Below are 20,581 nucleotides of genomic sequence, written 5' to 3' on the forward strand. Positions count from 1 at the left end.
TTTTGAACTAATGTACCTTATTATATTTAATCAAAATCACACAATATACGTTAAATGCCTCGTTTATTTCCATTACCCTAAAAAAACATCTTCTAATGCTAAACATGCTAAAAGCTAGATATATGTCCTAATTTTATAAGGTACACATTACACAATTACACAAACCTTATTTCAGCACACAAATTAAGCAATAAAATGTCATGAGCTCAACTAGAAATCAGTGTTATAAATAAAACAAAGCAAGAAAAACCTACTCCACAAATTTATTTAATAAGGACGTAGGCCAATATAGTTCCCTGGAGGATCATAGTTGCAAGAGATGAACCACCAATCATCGTTGCATCGAACTATAGCGCAACCGACATGTGTCGAGTTGCGCCAAACCACCTGTGTATAATGGAGACACTGCCCACCAACACAAGAGCTGGAGGTATGCATATAGTTGGGTCGTTCCTTGACCCACAAATCCACGGCCGCACTACCGGTGAAATCTTCGCCTCCCTTGGCAAGATTCTCACCGTATGGCCTATTAGTAGAGTGGATAAGGTTGCAGTCCCCGACCCTTTGCCTGGCATAGTTACGGGCAAAATTTGCCACTTTTTCGTTCCACAGTATGGGCCCGACTCCTACCTGGGCTCGGGCAACGTTGTGAACGTTGATGTAGTCTTGTCGAGAGTTTTGCCCTAGACATGAATATGGTACCATGGTTATGAGAAAATTGAACAAAATATTGGCAAGTGGAAACTTATTGTTCTTTTTCATTTTCATTATTGGTTACGCAAATCTATATTTGTATAAGAGTGGGAGGATATTTATAGGAGTACCATAGAAATTAGACTTACCAATTTTCGGTCTTAGTTATATATCTTCAAACGTGTAAATTAAATGATTGACCATGACTAGTTTTATTTGTGCATATGTATCAAATACCTTTTGCAATTGCTGCGCTACTATAAGGCAATGAGGTTTCATGCTCATTTATAATTTTTTAAAGCAAGAGTTGTTTATCGTTAATTGCTCTTAAAGTATGGCCGCTTTAGCTTACTTGAAAATTTGTACATATAGCATTAGTTTGAAACTTTGAATTAATAAGATTAGCATATTGACTTAACCCAAATTTAAGAGTATGATATATATTGTGCTAAAATCACATGATGAAATGGTGTATTGTCGGAATGCATATTAAGTCCCTGAAAATACAGTTTCCTTTTTTCGCGTGTAAATGAAGATAAAACTAAGAGCTAGAATATATGAAATTCACAAACTTTTGGCGTACGTACTTTTTTTCTTAGACAGTTTTTTTAAATGTAAATATACGAAGGTTAAATTCATCTAAAATTCCTCATGAACTAAATTATCTCTAAATTAATTATGATGTGGCAAAATTGAAATCGGGTAAAAATTGAAAAAATGTCGTTCTAAGATATTAATTTCAATTTTGTTACAGCAAATTTTGACCAAACTGAAAGTTAATGTATTTACGTTCAGAAAAAAATTGGTCGTCGCGTACAAAATTGGTCGTTCTAAATATGTTAATGTAGGTAGCTAGTCCAACTAATTTGGCCAGTCTAATTAATTTGTTGCAAAATATAGGGCATACTAATCTAGGTTAATTAGTTAAATAATTTAAACGAGCATTTAATGATACTAATTCATTTAATGAAAGTCATATTAATAATGCCACGCTCAAGTGACCCACTTTAATACAAATAGTAGGAGTATTAGTTAGTGTAAAGTATTAGTAGGAGTATTTGGTCCACCAAAAATAGACATGGTTATGTATGACAGGGATTTTTAATGTGCAATTAATAAAATAAGAGAGAAGGGAAAAAAAGTACTAAGAAAAGAGATAGTATTTTGGTGGACGACCAAAAAATTAGCAACTAATTCATTATCTAGCTAGTATTTAAATGTTTAAAATTTTCTATATTTATAAATTAATGTAATTTTGGTGGACGACCAAAAATGTTTAAATTAGTCTATTTTTTATGGACAGAGATAGTAATATTCAATAAATAAGTATAGTTAAAAGTTCATATTATTTCACAAAGGTAAATGTGCTTATTACCTAATAGGGATCAAACCCCACCAAGTACACAATTTAAGATTTTTACAAAAAAATATGAAAAAGTTAGTTCACGATTTCCGGCAGAACCGGCTAATTCCACCGGTTTAAACGGCGCGATAGTCTAGCAATTTTATAGGTAGAACCGGACCAGACAAGACATCGATTTGCGGTCGCAACATTGGTCCGGCCAGATTTCAAAACATTGGCTAATGATTCCATAATTTAAAGGAAAGATGCTCAGAAACTTGTTGTAATTAAGTCACAGCAACGGTCGAACCAAATTTCATAAAAAAACTACTCCTACAATGTTAAATAAATAGGATTGTATCGAATGCATTTCGAATTGATCAGTGCCTACCTTTAATGCAGCTTAAATGTGCTATGAACAAGTCATTCCATGTATCGGTAACTCCTGGTAAGCACCAGTGCATGCAATCGTCATGTCTTTTCCCACCGGCCGCAGATGGATGGGCATCAGCTCGGAACTCACTCATCCGGGTTATGTCTAATATTCGGAATTTCGAACCATTAAGCGCTTTGTATAGATGACCATTCACAAGTCGTGTTTCCACATTTGTTCCGTTGCTCTCAATAGAGAAAAGTTGTTCAACCTGGAGACAATATAATGCGAAGTTCTTGTTTGGATATGCCAGTACAGTGTGGTATGTAACTCAAAACCTAAGATTTGGGTACATCCCGTTGCTCTATATTACAAGCATACATATAAACTCAATATGAATTGTGCAAACAGCACCTGACACACAAAACACCAGAAGGAAAAGCTTACCTCTTTTGGTGCTAACGGCTGTAAGCGAGGACATGAGCCACCTTGGTCCCAATCGCCTCCTTCAAAATGCCTTGGTGATTGTGTTCGAAAGAATAGAACAGCATTTTTCCGTGCATTCTTTTCCACAAAAGATACCTATATAAAGACATTGCTAGCATTAATCTTCTAATAAGAATAAATGAAGCAACAGCCTAAAGAGGAAAAACAATAATGAACTATCAACAAATAACATTAAAACATTATTTTCTTTTCATAACAAAGAAAACTTTGAGGCTTGAGCAACCAATGAATTGGGTAAAATGGAACAACTTGAGCTTCAAAGAAAATGGATTCATTTCTTCAAAGAACAGATTTAATAGTATAGTTTAGTTGGGGATTAAATTCAAAGGCAAGCATCTGAAAAAGAGAAGCATAGACCATGTATCGTAACACCATATCAAGCCCAGCATCTGGTGGAAGTGGAGGAGTCACAGGTACACCCTTCTCAAAGAAGAGCATAGGTGTTTTCAATGGATCAAACTTTGAAGGAGCCCACCACCTAGAGTATCAACCAAAAAGTTAAATTAAAACCTATAAATTATACTAATATCTTATGCAGTGTAAAGAAAACAAAAGTATGATGCTAAATTTTAAAAGGAAATCACTGCAAACATTTATATATAAAGATATGGAGTATATATCAGTAACTCAGCAAAAGATATATGTAGTATTAAATTAGTAATGTCTAGCAGTTTCTAATCACTACTTCACATGGCAGGCAAGGGCTTCAGGCTTTCAGCTAAGGGAGAGGTTCTCATGCAATATCAGTAATAGGTCCTAGTTATAAGACCACAAAGCCTTCAAATACAGCACTAACAATGATCTGTCTACTCAAATAAAACACATTAAACACTGAATTACCAGTGTCCCGTATTGAAAATGAGTATGTCGTGGAAATGTGGAGCAGCAACCCAAGTCCCATCTGGTATATCAACATCAATTCTATACCCATCCTTATAACCAAATGACTCCAGTATACCACTGGTACCACCTGACCACCTAGAAAGAACACAAACAAAGAACTACAATGTCAAAACTCAAAAGGTACAACCATACAATGTAGTGAAATTGCTATCTCTGTGTCATGATTATATTGTAAGCATGTAGCAAAAATTATAGTACTACGTATTAGGTTATTAACCCATACTCATATACAGAATGTAAGAGGATGCAAGAGCAAGACTCTTTCATACTTCATCATCACAGGAATCACACGTTCTTCAATTCAACAAAAAACAACTCAAGAATACTTGCAATAAATATTCAGCAGGGCAAGTGGCAACTCTGGAATGGACCTATCTATATGCATGATATTTTATTAGTTTGAACTTAAAACGAGAAGGTAAAAGGAAAGAGAATTCAAACAATCGGCAGGTTAGTAAAATTCATCACCCAGTTATAACCCAATAATTTTCAGTTTGTGTATGAACGCTCAATAATCTTCACTAAAGGTCAATTTTTTTAGTTCCCAAAGAAACCCTATCTGATACAACTTGTTCAAGCGATAAATGAGTGAACTCCAAACACAATATCAAGATTTCAATGCACCTATATATCTTTATCAACATAATGAGCTCCAAACATAGCATGTCTTCTCAAGCACAGCATCAACACTGTGTGTAAGTGTCTGTTTTCAATGGGGAGATGAGGAAAGAAAAGCAACACAATGTACAATGTAACTACATCAATAGGGGGGGGGAGGTCATGACTCAAGCTGTTGTACATAGCTTACCTACCATAACGAGCCAGAAGATTCGTTCGATGATATGCAATAGTTAGGTTGTACTTAAGGAAAGTAAAACCGCGATCAGCTCCTGCAGGACGCCACTTTTTCACCCCAGCAGAAACTTTTCTCAAAGCACAAAAAAGAGAAACAAACATGTTCCTATTCAAGGAGTCCCCAACAAATCCTGCACTGTTAAAGATCCATAAGGTCTACAACCAGCACTAACATTTATTTAACATAAAATGAGTAACACTATGGAGTTGAAAGTTTACAGTGGCACCATAGTTAACTACTATTGCTCCAATAGAATGACCTCCTTTACTAGAGTTTGTATTATAACTAAGTATCAAAGTTAAATTCAAAATTTAAAACTTTTTCACTACTCTGCTAATTCTCTCATGAAAAATCTCTAATTTAGAGTCTCCAAATGCATACCAAGACGATGATCGAAAGAAAAAATAAACTGAAAATACATAACACTTCGAACTAACTTAATGCAGAGGTGCACTCACCAATGCTGGTGTCTCGAAATTGCTCAAGGAACCTCCGTGGATCAAACGGCGGCAGATCGCAGCCGTGGGGTTTCCACCGCCACTTGATAATATCGAGTGCGTTCGATTTGTTACCTGCGATGCAATTCCATCCTTCGAATATCTCCTTGCACGTGTGGTCATAGCGCGGCGGAGATCTGATTGATGGATCATAGATCCAGCGTCCGTCCGAGTAGTTGCAGGTACCGTTTGCCGTGGCAGGCACCAGTGGGTAGAAAAACGACGGCGGCGGAGCATCCTTCCGGAAGAGAGAGAAGAAGAAGTAGAGAGTGACGGCGCAGAGGAGAGTGATAAGGGCGCGGGGTGCGAGTGAAGAATTGGAAAGAGCGGGTTTCTTGGAGCCGTGATGCGGTGCTCTAGTGGCCATGGCCAATGCTATCTAGCGCGACCGCTACGCCGGGCGCACATTAGCACACCGCGGGCGCTACTCTCGCTATTGGATCTTAGATAAATCACGACCGACACGCAAAATTTGACTTACTACTGTATTCGACTAAGAATTTATAAATGTAGGAGTTGTTCCGATTATAGTTTTTGCTCACAACTCTTAAACTTGTTTCTGAATACATATATTTTACATTATTTCTAATTCTAATAATAGAAAATTACATATGAAAATAATAGAGTATTTAACTACTCCATAAGGTAAGAAAGTGTTTTGTGTATAAATTGAAAATAAATACTACTCCATTTATTTATTTATATAGTTAAAAGAATGGTCGGTCACACAAGATACTCGCACCTACGCCCACGAGCCACTTCACCAAAATGGCAAGCCACAACGTGTCTCACATTGGGTTCCAAGTGATAGGACAAGCCAAATCAGGCGCGCTGCTGATGGCTGAGCTTTGATCGGATTTTAGTTTGTTCAAATATGTAGAGGAAAAATGATGCGTGTAATTAAATTAAAATAAGCAGCTACCGAAACATTAGAGAACATTAATTGATTTATTTCTCAAGTGAAGAGGAGAAGCTACATTTGAGCTACAAGTTCACCTACACAACAGGGTACTACAATTTTGTATGACACTGAATTAAGATGAACAAAATTTTGAATTCAAGAATAGATCAATGTCTCGTGTACGTATACTACTATAACAGATTAACAACACACAATAACTTAACAGTGTAAGAACTAAGAAGCATGCATGCTAGATGGTTCCATTACTGCAAGGGTTTAAGGTGAAAAACTTGGCAGGCAGGCCTGTAAGATTGCTTCTTTATCGCCTGTTCGAATTTCTTGTTCGCAGCTTCATTCTCTTCTAATAAGCTGGTTTGGATGAAAAACCTAATCCACCATGATGAGCTCCGGAATTTGGCCTGCAGAACAAACACGCCCACTAGCAGATTCAAGGACTCATTTATATTGTTTTTTAAAACAAACAAACACAAAAGAGAAAACCAGCAAAGATGAACCAGCTTTCCATCACCGAATTTTATATAGCAGGACATTTTATGGAAAACGTTGAAAGTTGGGGACTACTGATGAAAAAACGGTAATTTGGGACATTTTTTTGAATACAATGAAGGGATATGTTTATCGGATGTTGTTGAAATTTTGGGGGCTGAACTAACAGTAGATTAAGTGCTTGTGTATTAAGAATTAGGAGATGCACTCAGGCACAAGCCTCTGACCCCACTAAATTGAGGTGTGCTCCACCATTATCATTCTATAAGCATGCGATGACATGGTTTATGTGCGTGGGAAGGTGGGTGAGTGAGAGAGCGAGTTCGAATGTTAAATTTCCAGGTTAAGAATTGCATGTAAAAGAGATAAGATATACTTACAGGGCGTCCGAACTTGGACAGCTCAGCCACTTTGGCTCTTTGATGACCTGGATAACCTACAGTCACATAAAATTGGTAAACTCGGTTTGTGAAGTAACATTGGCACAGCAGGCAGTCATGCCATTATCTTATTTTACTAAAAGAGCCTAAACTTGCAGACACGATAAAAAAAAAATATATCCGTATGGTACACATGGGGTTTACCATGTAACAGCAGAAACTACAAGTATGGTTAGGACTCACTAGTCCTGTATCATTCGGTTAAAAGAGCTGTGACAAGAATACTTGGATAAAGAGTGACAAAATTTGTTAATTATAAGCTTAGATAGGTACCACAGAATACTTAAGATCTTTTATTGTGCACAAAACTAAGAAAATGAAAATGGTATCCTTCATGTTTTCTCTATCTGCATAATATGAATGTTTTATCACTGGGAAGCAGGAATCATTCTGGAAGGAGCACTGCATCACTTGATCACTGTAAGCACACACAAGATGCCATGCTACAAACCAGATAGGCATTACACTTTGGTACAAAACACAGTTCCTGCTACTAGATGCAAAACTATATCAATCAGAAAACTGCTCAAACATGTCCACTTACAAAATGCTTAAGACTTGGTCAATTAAGATCAAAGAGACGAAAATATGATCACACAGACAAGACTCATCAAAGGAAGTCGAAACCAAGATTTCTGAGAAATTACCAGATAATAAAACTAAGCCATCAGATGCCACTCGCGCTAAATCTGGAACAGTTTTATTAAGATATTTTGGTGACAAGTAATCCAATGCATCTGACACAACAACAAGAGAAAATGACTTGGGCTTGTATGGAAGGGGAAACTTGATATCAGCAACACGTACAACGCCCTTGCTCACAAGGCTCCTGCAGTTGGCATCAACATCATCTAATTCATATGGCTCTACACCCCAAGCTTCAGTATCATCTTCTTTTAATATTTGAGAGACTATTGAGCATGTTTCTGGGCCTACATGCAGTACCTTCCGCATGCTGTCACCGTATGATTTCTTAAGGATAGGTATCAATCTTTGAAGTTCTAGAGTACAGGAAACCCCACCTGCAGGAACAAATAAACCCAAGCGCAATCATCATATCAGAGGTGATTTGTCTATTCATGAAATAACTCTGACAAAGATTAAGTAGTGTTCCAAGAATTGTTTGAGCAGTTAAAAAGTAATGGTAATTCTATAGAATTCAGATCACATCAATAACATTACTTAGTAGACTAAATGCAGAATAGCTAGTAGAACTCACATGAGTTAGTCCAGAGCCCTTCAGAATAAACTGCCCTATGTTTTTCATGTATTTTACCAGACAAAGTATATTTTCGGATTTCAATATTTGTAATAACAAAGTATACTTTTCAACATATTTACCAAAACTTGGCACTAGAGAAAAAAATTAATGGCAGCTAAATTATTGCAATACAAGTTTGGAATTTTCTTATGCATTGCTTAATCAGGATTCTAATGGAAAAGGAATAATGATATTAATTAAATGGAAGTACCATTGATGTACCAACAATGAATGACTACTTTTTGTAAGAGAGAGAAGAAGAGAGTGTTTTTTAAGAGGATGTCTTCATTGGTAACTAAGATATGACATTAATCCTTAAGCTTTGACAAAAAAATTGAAACAAATACAAAAGAGTTGCCTTTATAGCAAAGAAAGGAAAAAGGAATGGAAGGAAGAAGAAAGTAACTTCTTAGAACTAAAAGAAGGGGTGCGCTTGGCAGTTACCCTCGAGTCGATTCAAAGCGGCAATATCACTACTCCTGCCACCTGTCAGGAAGCAGTTTAAAAGTCAAATAACACCAACAAATAACTTAGTACCAAATTCTTCGAGGATTATCAAAAGCAACAGTAGCAATCATTACGTGTTAAAAATCTTGCCCTGTCATGGCATATTTGATCATTTATCAATAAGATGTGTTTTTAAGTCCAAACAGACCAATAACTAACCTGAACCATGATACATATACCCAACAATGAGTAATGCTCCCTGAAAAAATGCAGAAAGGCAAGTCACAAATTTTATATGGTGAAATCTAAAGTTACAGTTAGAGCCACCGCAATCAATGCCAGACAGATCTTACAAGAAGTGGAACAGTAAGAAAATGTGTTTACTTGTTAGCAGTATGCATGAGGGTGCATACATCTTTAGGTGCACATGAGGTAATGCAAAAGTAAAAAAAGTCACAGTTTTTACCACCACAACGAGTCCTATAGATAGTAAAGGAGATGGGCGAGACTTGTGATGCAATGCGCCCATAAAGGGAACACCACTATCTGTAAAGCGACGGGAAGTATTGGGTCTCCTTGACGTCATTTGCAGATGTAATAACCTGCTAGATATTGGAGTAAAAGCATTATAAAATAAATCGAACTCATTGATACGATTAAAAATGAAGCAAATAAGTATGATAGATGTTCCAGACACAAAGATTCAAAAATTATCGACCGAATCAGCATGCATACGGACAAGCAATAGTAAAACAGCAATAGACGATCAGCTTTATTCAAATTATAGTTCAATTAGGAAATACATATTCCTAGAGGTCATCTTGAAAACTTAGCTGATGCTAGCATACAGAAGCTCAGAGTCGAAAATTGCAGTTGTATATAAGTTATATCAATCACAAAAGCTCAATACAAGTAAATCATATCTCTTCATCCGCTGATCAACTAACACAAATCGAATATCAACTGATACAATCAAGGAAATAACTGCATATGAGCACAACAATCTTCCACAAGACTCACAAACCCAACTCACAAGCCAAGTAAATTTAATCTACAACAGAGGGTCGGCTAGTTCAAGTCGATCAAAATGGCGGGTAAATCCGTATTGACGCGGGAAACCCCTAATCTGCCAGCTAAACGCAGTGCTCTACAGCTCAATTTCACGCAATCAAAAAACCGAAAAACATCAGAAACGAATTTATCATCCAGCAGATATAAAATGCAGAATCTCTGGAACAAATATACAATCTAAATAAAAAATAAACGAGAAATGATCAATTTAAATAGAAAATTAATACAAAATGAAGCGAAGAAGCTACCGGGAATATAAAATCTAAAGAGGGAGCACGAGAAGTGGATGTGGGATCTAGATCTGCTCGGATTCGCTTTGTGCTCCCAGTGAAAATAGCGCTCTTACTAGACAGTAGCTTTATACTCCTATTTTTTATTTTTTTTATTTAAGTACTGGAATAAATATTATTTTATTTTTTTTCCTTTTCCTTTCCACAATGAAGTTATGCGCCGCGATTTTTTGTTAATTAATGTACCAGTTGATTTAATGGCTAAATCAGTAGATCTCTTAATACTAGTACTATTATTATTTCTTTCTACTTAGTCTAAGTGAAAGGGTGATTTGATAAAGGGTATTGATGGGATACGAACTAAACAACTAAACAATAATTGCGAGCGCAATAGCAGTGACGGCCCATCAGCCCAAAACCCAAGAAAGAGTATCAGTTCGGCACAACCAAAGAGTTCGGTCACAGCCTATAGCTCGGTAAAAGCCGATCTATCGAGCTCAACTCTCAGATCGGCAAAAGCTGATCGGCAAAGTTCAGCAGTTCGGTCTCAGTATTCGACCGAACAAGGAGATAGTGGACCCATGCAGGATCTCCACGACCTCCATTACACCCACGATCTATTTAGTGGTATTAAGCAGTTATCAACCCCCCTACCAGGGCTGCAAACCACGATCTTAGTTCGAATGTATAAATAGAACTTAGATCAGATAGACCAAGGTTAAGCTCTCTAGATCCTGAATCTCATATAGCAAATCAGTATTGTAATCTGTAAGCTAGATCAAGCAATACAAATTTGCCCTCTATTCTTCCCGTGGACGTAGATTTACCTCAGTAAATCGAACCACGTAATTTTCAGTGTTGTGATCTTCATTTATTACTTGCATTTATTCCCATCAAAAATTCGCTAAATCATCACTGGCGCCGTCTGTGGGAATCGACAGAAAACCAAAACTGTGATAAAAGCGAGTTTTTGATCCTCTTCCACCAAAAAATGCGTACCAGATCACATAATACCCATACTTCCGTTCGTGATGAATGTGAGGAAGCTAGTCCAGCCCGTAGGTCTGGAAAACAGCCTTGGGAGAAATCTGCCTCCAGTTCTCACGGTGAAAGAACAAACCACTCAAAAAGTCATCGCACCGAGCCTCCCCAGCAGCTCGATTTGAATGAGGCTGTCAAGTTGTTCTTGGCTGAGAAGCAGGATGAGTTCTTAACATTCCTGCAAAAGAGCCAGAAGCCGGAGAAGAAAACGGCGGATTCTCCCTCCCCCTCCAGACATGAAAGTCACTACCGCAGTAGTGTCGTATCTTCCAGGAGAAAGAATCCTCACCACCGACATGTTCCTTCTCCTCCTTGTTACCGAAATCACAGGAGAACTCCATCTCCACCATACCGTAGAGATGTCGGATTCGCTATGTATGGAGCGCTGAAGACTCCATTTTCGGATGATATCACCAGAATTCCGTTGCCACAGAATTACCGAACTCCGTCAGTGACTTATGACGGGTTAGTGGATCCTCATGATTTCCTGGGACGCTATCAGTATAATATGGCAAACCAAGGTCTCAATGAGGTTCATATGTGTAAGCTGTTTCCCGAGCTGCTCATCGGGAACGCAAGAAGGTGGTTTGATAGCCTCCCTCAAGGCAGCATTAGATCTTACAGAGATCTAATGGATGCTTTTCATAGGAGGTTCTTCCAGAAAGCTGAAACCCGAATCACTTCGGCTCAGCTGCTTTCTATACGTCAAGGTCGCGATGAAAAGATTAGCGACTTCATGACAAGATTCCACAAGGAATGCCTACAAGTAGATGATCTCAATGATCTACTTGTCATTTCGGCATTCCAAAATGGAATTCTGCCAGGAGCTCTCTACAGAAAGCTCGTTGAATGCAGTCCGCAAACAGCTCAAGAGATGTGGGACATTGCGGACCAGTTTTCTCGTGCTGATGAGGCAGACCGTCGAAAACGGTCTTTAGACAGCTCTTCCAGAGGAGACAAGAGGAAGCCCGATCATAGCGATCAGGGACATCCTCGCCGAACTCCTTTTGAAAGAATTCAAAGGGCACCGGTACAAGACAGATTGGGACCACGTCTCAATCCTGAGAAACCACCCGCTCAGTTCGTACCATTGAACAAGTCGAGAGCGGAAATTTTCGAACTGCATTCTGATATGTTCGAAAAACCAAAGCCGATGACGAAATCGGCCACGCGCCGAAGTCAGGATAAATATTGCTCCTTCCATCAAGACCACGGTCATGATACCGAGGAGTGCCGAAATTTGGCAGCAGATATTGATGTTCTTGTGAAAGCAGGGACGTTAAAAAAATACCAAAGCAAGCCGCCGAAAAAGAATAAGAAACAGAGAAGTGCGAACTGCGCTCCTCAGGATCCTAAAAGGCAACAGGATCCCGAAGACGATGACGAGCCGCAATATGATGGAGTGATCCAGACTATTGACGCTCTCCCAGCCGGGAAGACTAAATCGTCTCTAAAATCAGAGCGCAGAGGCTTCAATCGAGAGGAGCCAACACATAAAAGGCTGAAGAAGGAGGAAGTAATTACATTTTCAGATGCAGATCCCGTCCCGGCCATTTCTCCTCATCAAGATGCTATTGTCATTCAAGCTGGAGTGGCAAACAAACTGATCCACAGAGTGTTTGTGGATACAGGAGGTTAGCATTCTTTTTAAAGAATGTTTTGATAAACTGGAAGTGGATCCAGCTCGGCTCAGTCCGGCCCCACTTCCTCTGAAAAGTTTCGCCCAGGAGGACACCCGCCCTGAAGGTATTATCAGCCTTCCGATTACGGTAGGAAGAGCGTCTACTAGCTCCAGTACGGTGATCGAGTTTTTTGTGGTAAAAGCTCGATCCCCGTATAACATTATACTGGGAAGAGACTGGCTCAACACAGTTCGGGCCATTTGCTCTACTTATCACCTCACAATCAAGATCCCCACTAAAGGAGGGATAGCAGTCATCCGAGGTGATCAAAAGAGAGCAAAAGAATGTTTGCAGATTGCGCTTAAAAGTGCCGAACAATCAGATCGGCACCATCAAGCATAGCAATCACAGCAGCCGGAGTCAGAGGCAGGCGAAATGAACGAAGTCACACCGGAGCCGAACTCGATGAAAGTTCAGTTATACGAAAATGATCCATCCAGAACGGTCAAGATCGGTTTCGCGGGAACACCTCTACTCCGGGAAAAGACCATCCAGCTCCTCAAAGAGTACAAAGATGTCTTTGCGTGGTCTCCGTTGGACATGACTGGAGTGTCTCCCGAGGTAATTACACATCGGTTAAATATTGATCCTTCAGTCCGGCCTATAAAACAGAAGCAAAGGCTCTTTGCGGCAGAAAGAAATCAAGTCATCCATGACGAAGTCCGCCAATTACTGAAAGCGGATGTATTATTTGAAGTAAAATATCCTTCTTGGGTGGCCAATCCTGTGATGATCAAGAAAAAAGAAGGAGGATGGCGGATGTGCATAGATTTTACGGATCTAAATAAGCACTGTCCTAAAGATTGCTACCCCCTTCCCAACATAGATAAAAAAGTAGAAGCTCTGATAGGCTTCGAAATTTTCTGTTTTCTTGATTTGTATAAAGGATACCACCAAGTTTTAATGGATGAGAATGATGCTTCAAAAACGGCTTTCATTACTGACTTCGGTATTTTCGCTTATAAAAAGATGCCATTTGGTTTAAAGAATGCCGGAGCCACATATCAAAGGATGGTAGATAAGCTATTTCGGCACCTGATCGGAAAAGAGGTTGAAGTATATGTTGACGACATAGTTGTTAAAAGCAGAAGCACTTCGGAGTACGAAAACAATCTCAAATCCACTCTCGACGTGCTCAAAAAAGCCAACCTCAAACTCAATCCCCAAAAATGTACCTTTTTGGTAGATTCGGGAAAATTTCTGGGTTGTTGGGTTTCAAAGGAAGGACTCAAGGCAAATCCCCTAAAGGTTCAAGTTGTTCAGAACATGGCAATGCCGAAGTCCATACATGATGTGCAAAGGCTAACTGGATGTCTAGCCGCACTGAATAGATTCCTTTCCCAAGCAGCCGAAAAGCAAATGCCGTTCTTCAATGTTTTGAAGAAGACACCAAAGTTTGAGTGGGGAGCCGAACAGAAAAAGGCTTTTGACGAACTCAAAAGTTATTTAACCGAACTTCCTATTCTCTCTGCTCCAACAGATGCCGAAGTGATATTCTTATATTTAGCAGCATCAGATCAAACCATTAGCGCGGTGCTTGTACGAGAAGAAGGCCTAAAACAGCGTCCTATCTACTTTACAAGCCGAGCATTAAGAGGTCCCGAAACAAGGTATCAACCTCTGGAAAAAATTGCTCTGGCATTAGTAAATGCAGCAAGGAGACTGCGGCCATATTTCTATGCTCACAAAGTATGCGTCTTAACCGATCTTCCACTTCGGCAAGTTTTGACTAAGCCAGAAGCATCAGGCAGAATTGCCAAGTGGGCCATAGAGTTGGGAGAACATTCAATAGAATATCTACCTCGGAAAGCCATCAAGGGACAAGCCTTGGCAGATTTTCTTGTAGAGGCAAAGTTCGATCAGGCAATCCCTATTATTGCCGAACAGAAAAATCCTACCAATGATGAACTAACACAGCCCCAGAAACCCGAAGTAGAGCCGCCGGACTGTTGGATTGGATTCGTAGATGGAGCTTCGAATAAGACAGGAAGTGGAGCTGGTATTCTACTTATCGCTCCCGACGGACACGAAGTAACTTATTCACTTCGGTTCTTATTCCCAACCACTAATAACGAAGCCGAATACGAAGCCCTTCTTGCCGGACTTCAGTTAGCGCAACATCTACTTGTCAAATCTCTCAAAATTCATTGTGATTCACAAGTCATAGTGAATCACATGCTGGGTACAAGTGAAGCCCGTGGTGAAAGGATGAAAAAATACTTGGACAAAGCGCAAAGTATTAGCCGAAATTTCTCTTATTTTCGGATAATCCACATTCCCAGAGCGGGAAATAGCCGAGCAGATACTTTAAGTAAGTTGGCCTCATATCCGAGCTCAAAGGTGGAGGAATTACCGCACAGAAGCATTGATGAAGCTGAAGTACACTCAGTAACCAGTTCACCAAACTGGATGACGCCAATATTAAAGTATCTAGATCAAGGACAACTGCCCGAGGATAAGAGAGAAGCAAGGAAAATCACATGCCGAGCACGTCGGTATGACCTTCATGAAGGAGTCCTATATAGAAAGTCCTACCTTCAACCGTTATTGCGATGTGTAGGACCAGAAGAGACGGATTACATCCTTAGAGAAGTTCATGAAGGATCTTGCGGTAGCCACATCGGAGCTAGAGCATTAGCTAAAAAAGTTCTGAGATGGGGATATTATTGGCCAACTTTGGTACAAGAAGCAGTACAGCTAGTTAAGAAATGTACGAAATGCCAAATCCATGCAAATATCCCAAGGACGCCGCAGACTGATCTATGTGCTATGCAAATAGCCCTTGGCCTTTTATGCAATGGGACATAGACATAGTAGGACCACTACCACAAGCTCCCCGGCAAATGAAATTCTTGATCGTTGCCGTGGATTACTTCACAAAGTGGGTGGAGGCTGAACCATTAGCTACGATAACAAGCTCAAAGGCATTAGATTTTGTCTGGAAGAACATAGTTTGCCGATTTGGCATACCCCATATCCTCATTTCAGATAATGGGACTCAGTTTACTGACAAAACATTCAAGAATTGGTGCCAAGAGTTGAATATTCAACAGCGGTTCACTTCAGTCTATCATCCACAAGCAAACGGACAAACGGAAGTAACAAACCGTACTTTGGTGAAAGGATTAAAAACTCGGTTAGAACAAGCCAAAGGACAATGGGTAGAAAATCTTCCTCAAGTCCTATGGTCTTACCGAACTACACCAAAAACCTCCAACGGTGAAACTCCGTACAGTCTAGTGTACGGCACTGAAGCCGTAATTCCGGTTGAGATCGGTATACCCAGCCCCCGAACTCTTAATTTCTAAACAGAACTGAATGACGACGGACTGAGAGCCGAACTAGATCTTGCCGAAGAAAGAAGAGAATTGGCCTTCATAAAAGAAGCCAAGTACAAGGAGCAAGTAACCCGGTATTATAACCAAAGGGTGAAAAAGCTGCAGTTTCAAGTGGGAGATCTCGTATTGAGAAACAATGAAGTAAACCGAGCAGAAAAGCTGGGCAAACTTGAACCCACATGGGAAGGTCCGTATCGGGTGTCAGAAGTCCTGGGAAAAGGGTCTTATAAATTAACTCACATGTCAGGAGAACAAGTACCCCGAACATGGCATATTTCCAACCTCAAGAAGTTTTATTTGTAAGAGACAAGGTCCGGTCAGTTTTGTGTCTAGTTCGGTCCTAGGGTTATGTGCGTTTTGTCTCTTATAAATGTTACTGAGGTATATTGCTCCTTAAAGGCTGATCCTTTTTTTTTAGATCATGTATTAAAGACAATTGTGAGTCCAAGCTTCTAAGGAAGATACAAGATTCCACAATTCAGCTAAGAAACAAGCAATTCGTCTGAAACGAACTGCAATAAGCCGAAAACCACTCCGGTTAACTAGGGAAAGTCCAATCCAAGCGATAAAACTCGCCAAATAAGGACACTAACTAAGTCCGGTCAAAGAAGAGTTTACTTCATAAGACCGAGGACGAGTAAAGACAATTGTGGGTCCAAGCTTCTAAGGAAGATACAAGATTCCACAATTCAGCTTAAGAAACAAGCAATTCGTCTGAAACGAACTGCAATAAGCCGAAAACCACTCCGGTTAACTAGGGAAAGTCCAATCCAAGCGATAAAACTCGCCAAATAAGGACACTAACTAAGTCCGGTCAAAGAAGAGTTTACTTCATAAGACCGAGGACGAGTACAATAAATGAAATAAAAAATCGCTGAACTGCAAATACGCAGTGATAGAAGCGAAATTTCATTTACTAAGTCTTGTTGGGCATACAATTCCGCTGCCCTACGAGAATGCGTTACACCATTACAAAGGACTATTCTACTGTCTACGATTGCTAAAGTTGAGCCATCTATCCGAAAAATCCTCATGATGCTGAGTTCGGGCGTTCCGAGCAGTTGAAGAATAAGTAGGTGGACGAGATGCTCTGATCGACCTACCGCCTCTTCCCTGAGTCCGGGAAGTTCTAGCACCTCGGCGGCGAAGAGTCTCTTCACGAAGCATTCGCTGATCTTGCTCACTCATATTCACAACTCCTCTACGAACTTCAGGGCGTTCTTGTCTTGACGTTTCCGGTTGCTCCTGAGTCCGTTGCTGATTTGGAGTAGAAATTTGAGTAAGTGGATTAGAGGTTTGGGTTGGAGTGTGAGCATCTGTTAGCGGGAAACGGCTAAGGAATCTCTCGATTGAGGGACGCCGGGAAAGAATGATGTCGTACAGAGAAGCCAAGCGCCGCAATGATTTCACAACTTGTTGGCAAGCCGAGCTCTCCAGCACATTGTTCTTCCGGAGTACATGAAGCTTCTCCCACTGTTCATCAACTTGATTCTGAACTTCAGATATAGCCATTCCCCCGCGCCCGCAGATGAAATCTTCATATGCAGTCCTCTCAGCGATGACAGTATTCAGCTCGGCCTCCAGATCTTTCTTTATGGACTCTAAGTCCTTATTGTTGGACTCCAGCTCCACTAAACGAGCCAAGAGTTCATCATACTTCATCTGGTCATCTATAGTTTTTTTCTCAGCTTCATTTAAAGCCAAAGAGTATAGCCGCTTCCAGTGAAGTACCTCCAGCTCCTTAGAGTTAAGAATACGAAGCAGCTATGTCAGTTCGACATTTCAGTTTACCGAGCAGGCAGTAAACCACAATAGGAGTAAAAGAGATTAAGAAAAGCTATAAGGAAGACACGAGTGTAGAAAGAAGAATTTTTTTCATTCACAAGAAAAAATTTACACAAGGAGGGCTTCAAGGCCATTTTACAAATAGAAAGAAAGAAACTAAACTAAGAGAAGGGAGACGAAATCATACTCCGCCAGTTTCGTCTCCGGCTTCCCTGTGGGTTTCAGCTTCTTTCTCCTTGTCGACCTCGGTCTCAGCCTCGGCCTCCCTCCTCCCTCCCTCCTGCTCGGCGCCCCCATCGCCGATCTGCTGCACCTCTTGCTCGGCGTGCCCGTCGCCGGTCTGCTGATCCTTCTGCTCGGTCTCCTTGCCGGCCTCATTTTCCTGCTCACCCTCTTCTTTAAAAATTGAAGCGGGCGAAACAGGCCCCAAGGAGGCAAAGATGGCCTCCATGTTCTCGTCACGGTCAGCACGGCAATTACGGACTCGTTCAGCAGAAAGCAGGACCGATGAAGACGCAAGCTCCTCAAGGAGCGGCAGACTCTGGAGACGCGCTGCAATCTCTCGGCCATACAGCGGCAAGACGACTTCGGGTTCCTGCTCAACATTATCGGTCATCAATTTCAGCAGATCACCGATAAGGGCCGAAAATTGATTGCTCAAAAAGAGTTTCTCCGTGTAAACACGGAGAGCCTCCCCCTGAGCAACCACGGCAGCCGCCTCCCTCTGTTTCGACCGCTCTCTCTGGATGATGAGCTGGTCTTTGGCACGCTGGGCTTCATCCTGAGCCGAGATCATAGCGGCCCTTGCCCTCTCAAAGTCTGCCCGAGCCTGTTCGGCCTGGTGACGAGCAGCATTCAAATTCATCTGCATCTCATCATAATCGCTGGACGCTTTAGAGAGTTCAACTGTGACGAGTTTGCAGAGCATATTGTTCCTCTGAAAATGGAAAAAGGAAAAAGTCAACAGAGGGGCCACAAAAAAATATAGGAAAGAAGCAAAGCCAGAAAATCAAGAAGAAAATTCACCTCTACAAAGTCCTTTGGCCATAAAAAGGGCTCAGAGATATGTTCCGAAGTGGCCGTAACCACTCCTGATCCATAACACCCCTGGACAATGTCTCTCTCTGGCGCTTTTGGGGGTTTCTGAGTCTTCGCCTTCCCCCTTGCCGAGGTCGATCCCGGCTTTTTTGGATCCGAAGACTGACTCGAAGAGGTCTTCTGCCTCTTCGGATTCTTCTCGGCATCAGACGCCGAGCTGGTGGTTTTCTGTTTCTCCGGCTCCTTTGATTCGGAGGATTTGCGACCAAGCTTGCATAGCATGTTCACTGCCAAAAAGCAAGAAAACAAAGTTAGTTTTCACCGCTAAAGCAGTAAAGCATAAAAAAGAAATCCTCACCCCCAGTCTCTTCGTCCGAAGACGAGGAGTCGAACACGAAGTCACCCTTGACGAGCTCAGATTCCAAATACTGTTTCCTAATCATGGGAATCTTATTGAGCCCGCCCTCGAGCTCGTCCAACGGTTCTACCCGAGGATGAGGAATTACGGACTTCGGCCCTCTCCAGGAAAAGTCCGGAGCCGCTGTCCTATTGTAAAAAAAGAAGCGATTTTTCCACATCGGCCATTTGGTTTTACAGAAGGCTCTAAAGGGCTGTAAAGGGATCAAGTAAAACCAGGATCCCTTTCTCTTAAACTGAAAGAAATTAAGGATTGCCCTCAGAGACAGATCCTTTTCTAGTCTACGCAGCTCGGCAGCAAAGGCCGATAAGTGCCTCCAAGAATTTGGAGTCACCTGACCTAAAGGAAGTTGGAAAAAATCAAGAAGCTCTACAAAGGCGGGGGGAAGAGGGAAACGAAGCCCGCATTCTAAGCAGGCTTCGTAAACGGTGGCATAACCCTCCGGCGGCGAGTTAGCCCTATGAGTGTCGTCGGGAATCACCACTAACCCCCCAGGAAGAAAATATTTTCTGTGTAAGGATATCACAGTATCCTTACTCAAAATGCTGTGAAAATATTCTACCGTCTTCTCCCCGGACTTTTTCCGGCCAGAAGATCCCTTACCCCCCTTCCTACCACTACCTGATTCAGAAACAGTTTCAGAAGAAGAAGACATGATTCTTACTCTTTGATGGTCGAAAGTCTCTGAAGAAATTCTTGAAGAAGCGGAAGAAAATTTTATGAAAAAGAGAGAGAATGCAGAAGAAATAATCGCAAAAGTGTTCCAATGATGAAGAAAGGAAATATTTTTCAAATTCGTCGCACCGTTTCAAATCCCACTTTTTCTGGATTCTCTGGCCGGATTTGCTGTCACATTTAATGCAGACACGTGCAGAGCACGTCCCCCTTACACTTATCCAAAATGCCGAAGTGATTCACTTCGCTTTTCGGGGGGGGTGGTGATGGGATACGAACTAAACAACTAAACAATAATTGCGAGCCCAATAGCAGTGACGGCCCATCAGCCCAAAACCCAAGAAAGAGTATCAGTTCGGCACAACCAAAGAGTTCGGTCACAGCCTATAGCTCGGTAAAAGCCGATCTATCGAGCTCAACTCTCAGATCGGCAAAAGCTGATCGGCAAAGTTCAGCAGTTCGGTCTCAGTATTCGACCGAACAAGGAGATAGTGGACCCATGCAGGATCTCCACGACCTCCATTACACCCACGATCTATTTAGTGGTATTAAGCAGTTATCAACCCCCCTACCAGG

The 20,581-nt window shown here is 41.0% G+C and overlaps 3 protein-coding genes across 4 annotated transcripts; all 3 read right to left on the reverse strand.

The window, feature by feature from the left end:
* Positions 1–267: 267 nt before the first annotated feature.
* LOC121809110 (pathogenesis-related leaf protein 6-like) lies at positions 268–768 on the reverse strand. Its single transcript, XM_042209655.1, has one exon. It carries the CDS (start codon positions 766–768, stop codon positions 268–270), a length of 501 nt encoding a protein of 166 aa, XP_042065589.1.
* A 1,554-nt stretch (positions 769–2,322) lies between these two features.
* On the reverse strand, positions 2,323–5,663 carry LOC121809884 (protein trichome birefringence-like 13). Its single transcript, XM_042210725.1, has 6 exons — positions 5,133–5,663; positions 4,627–4,804; positions 3,756–3,893; positions 3,273–3,393; positions 2,856–2,990; positions 2,323–2,679 (listed from the first exon to the last, which is right to left on the reverse strand). The coding sequence occupies exons 1-6, from the start codon at positions 5,536–5,538 to the stop codon at positions 2,416–2,418; spliced, it is 1,242 nt and encodes a 413-aa protein (XP_042066659.1). The 5' UTR covers positions 5,539–5,663; the 3' UTR covers positions 2,323–2,415.
* A 437-nt stretch (positions 5,664–6,100) lies between these two features.
* On the reverse strand, positions 6,101–10,154 carry LOC121809805 (probable pectin methylesterase CGR3). 2 transcript variants are annotated; one of them, XM_042210611.1, is made up of 7 exons: positions 10,047–10,154; positions 9,194–9,329; positions 8,947–8,986; positions 8,725–8,766; positions 7,667–8,041; positions 6,960–7,015; positions 6,101–6,491 (listed from the first exon to the last, which is right to left on the reverse strand). In XM_042210611.1, the coding sequence occupies exons 2-7, from the start codon at positions 9,311–9,313 to the stop codon at positions 6,336–6,338; spliced, it is 789 nt and encodes a 262-aa protein (XP_042066545.1). In that variant the 5' UTR covers positions 9,314–9,329; positions 10,047–10,154; the 3' UTR covers positions 6,101–6,335. The 2 variants fall into 2 exon arrangements, with proteins under 2 accessions (XP_042066545.1, XP_042066544.1); XM_042210610.1 differs by having other exon boundaries at positions 9,194–9,332; positions 10,047–10,140.
* Between the last annotated feature and the right edge of the window lie 10,427 nt (positions 10,155–20,581).

This window comes from Salvia splendens, chromosome 6 (genome assembly GCF_004379255.2).
Source record: "Salvia splendens isolate huo1 chromosome 6, SspV2, whole genome shotgun sequence".
In the NCBI taxonomy this organism is placed as follows: Eukaryota; Viridiplantae; Streptophyta; class Magnoliopsida; order Lamiales; family Lamiaceae; genus Salvia; species Salvia splendens.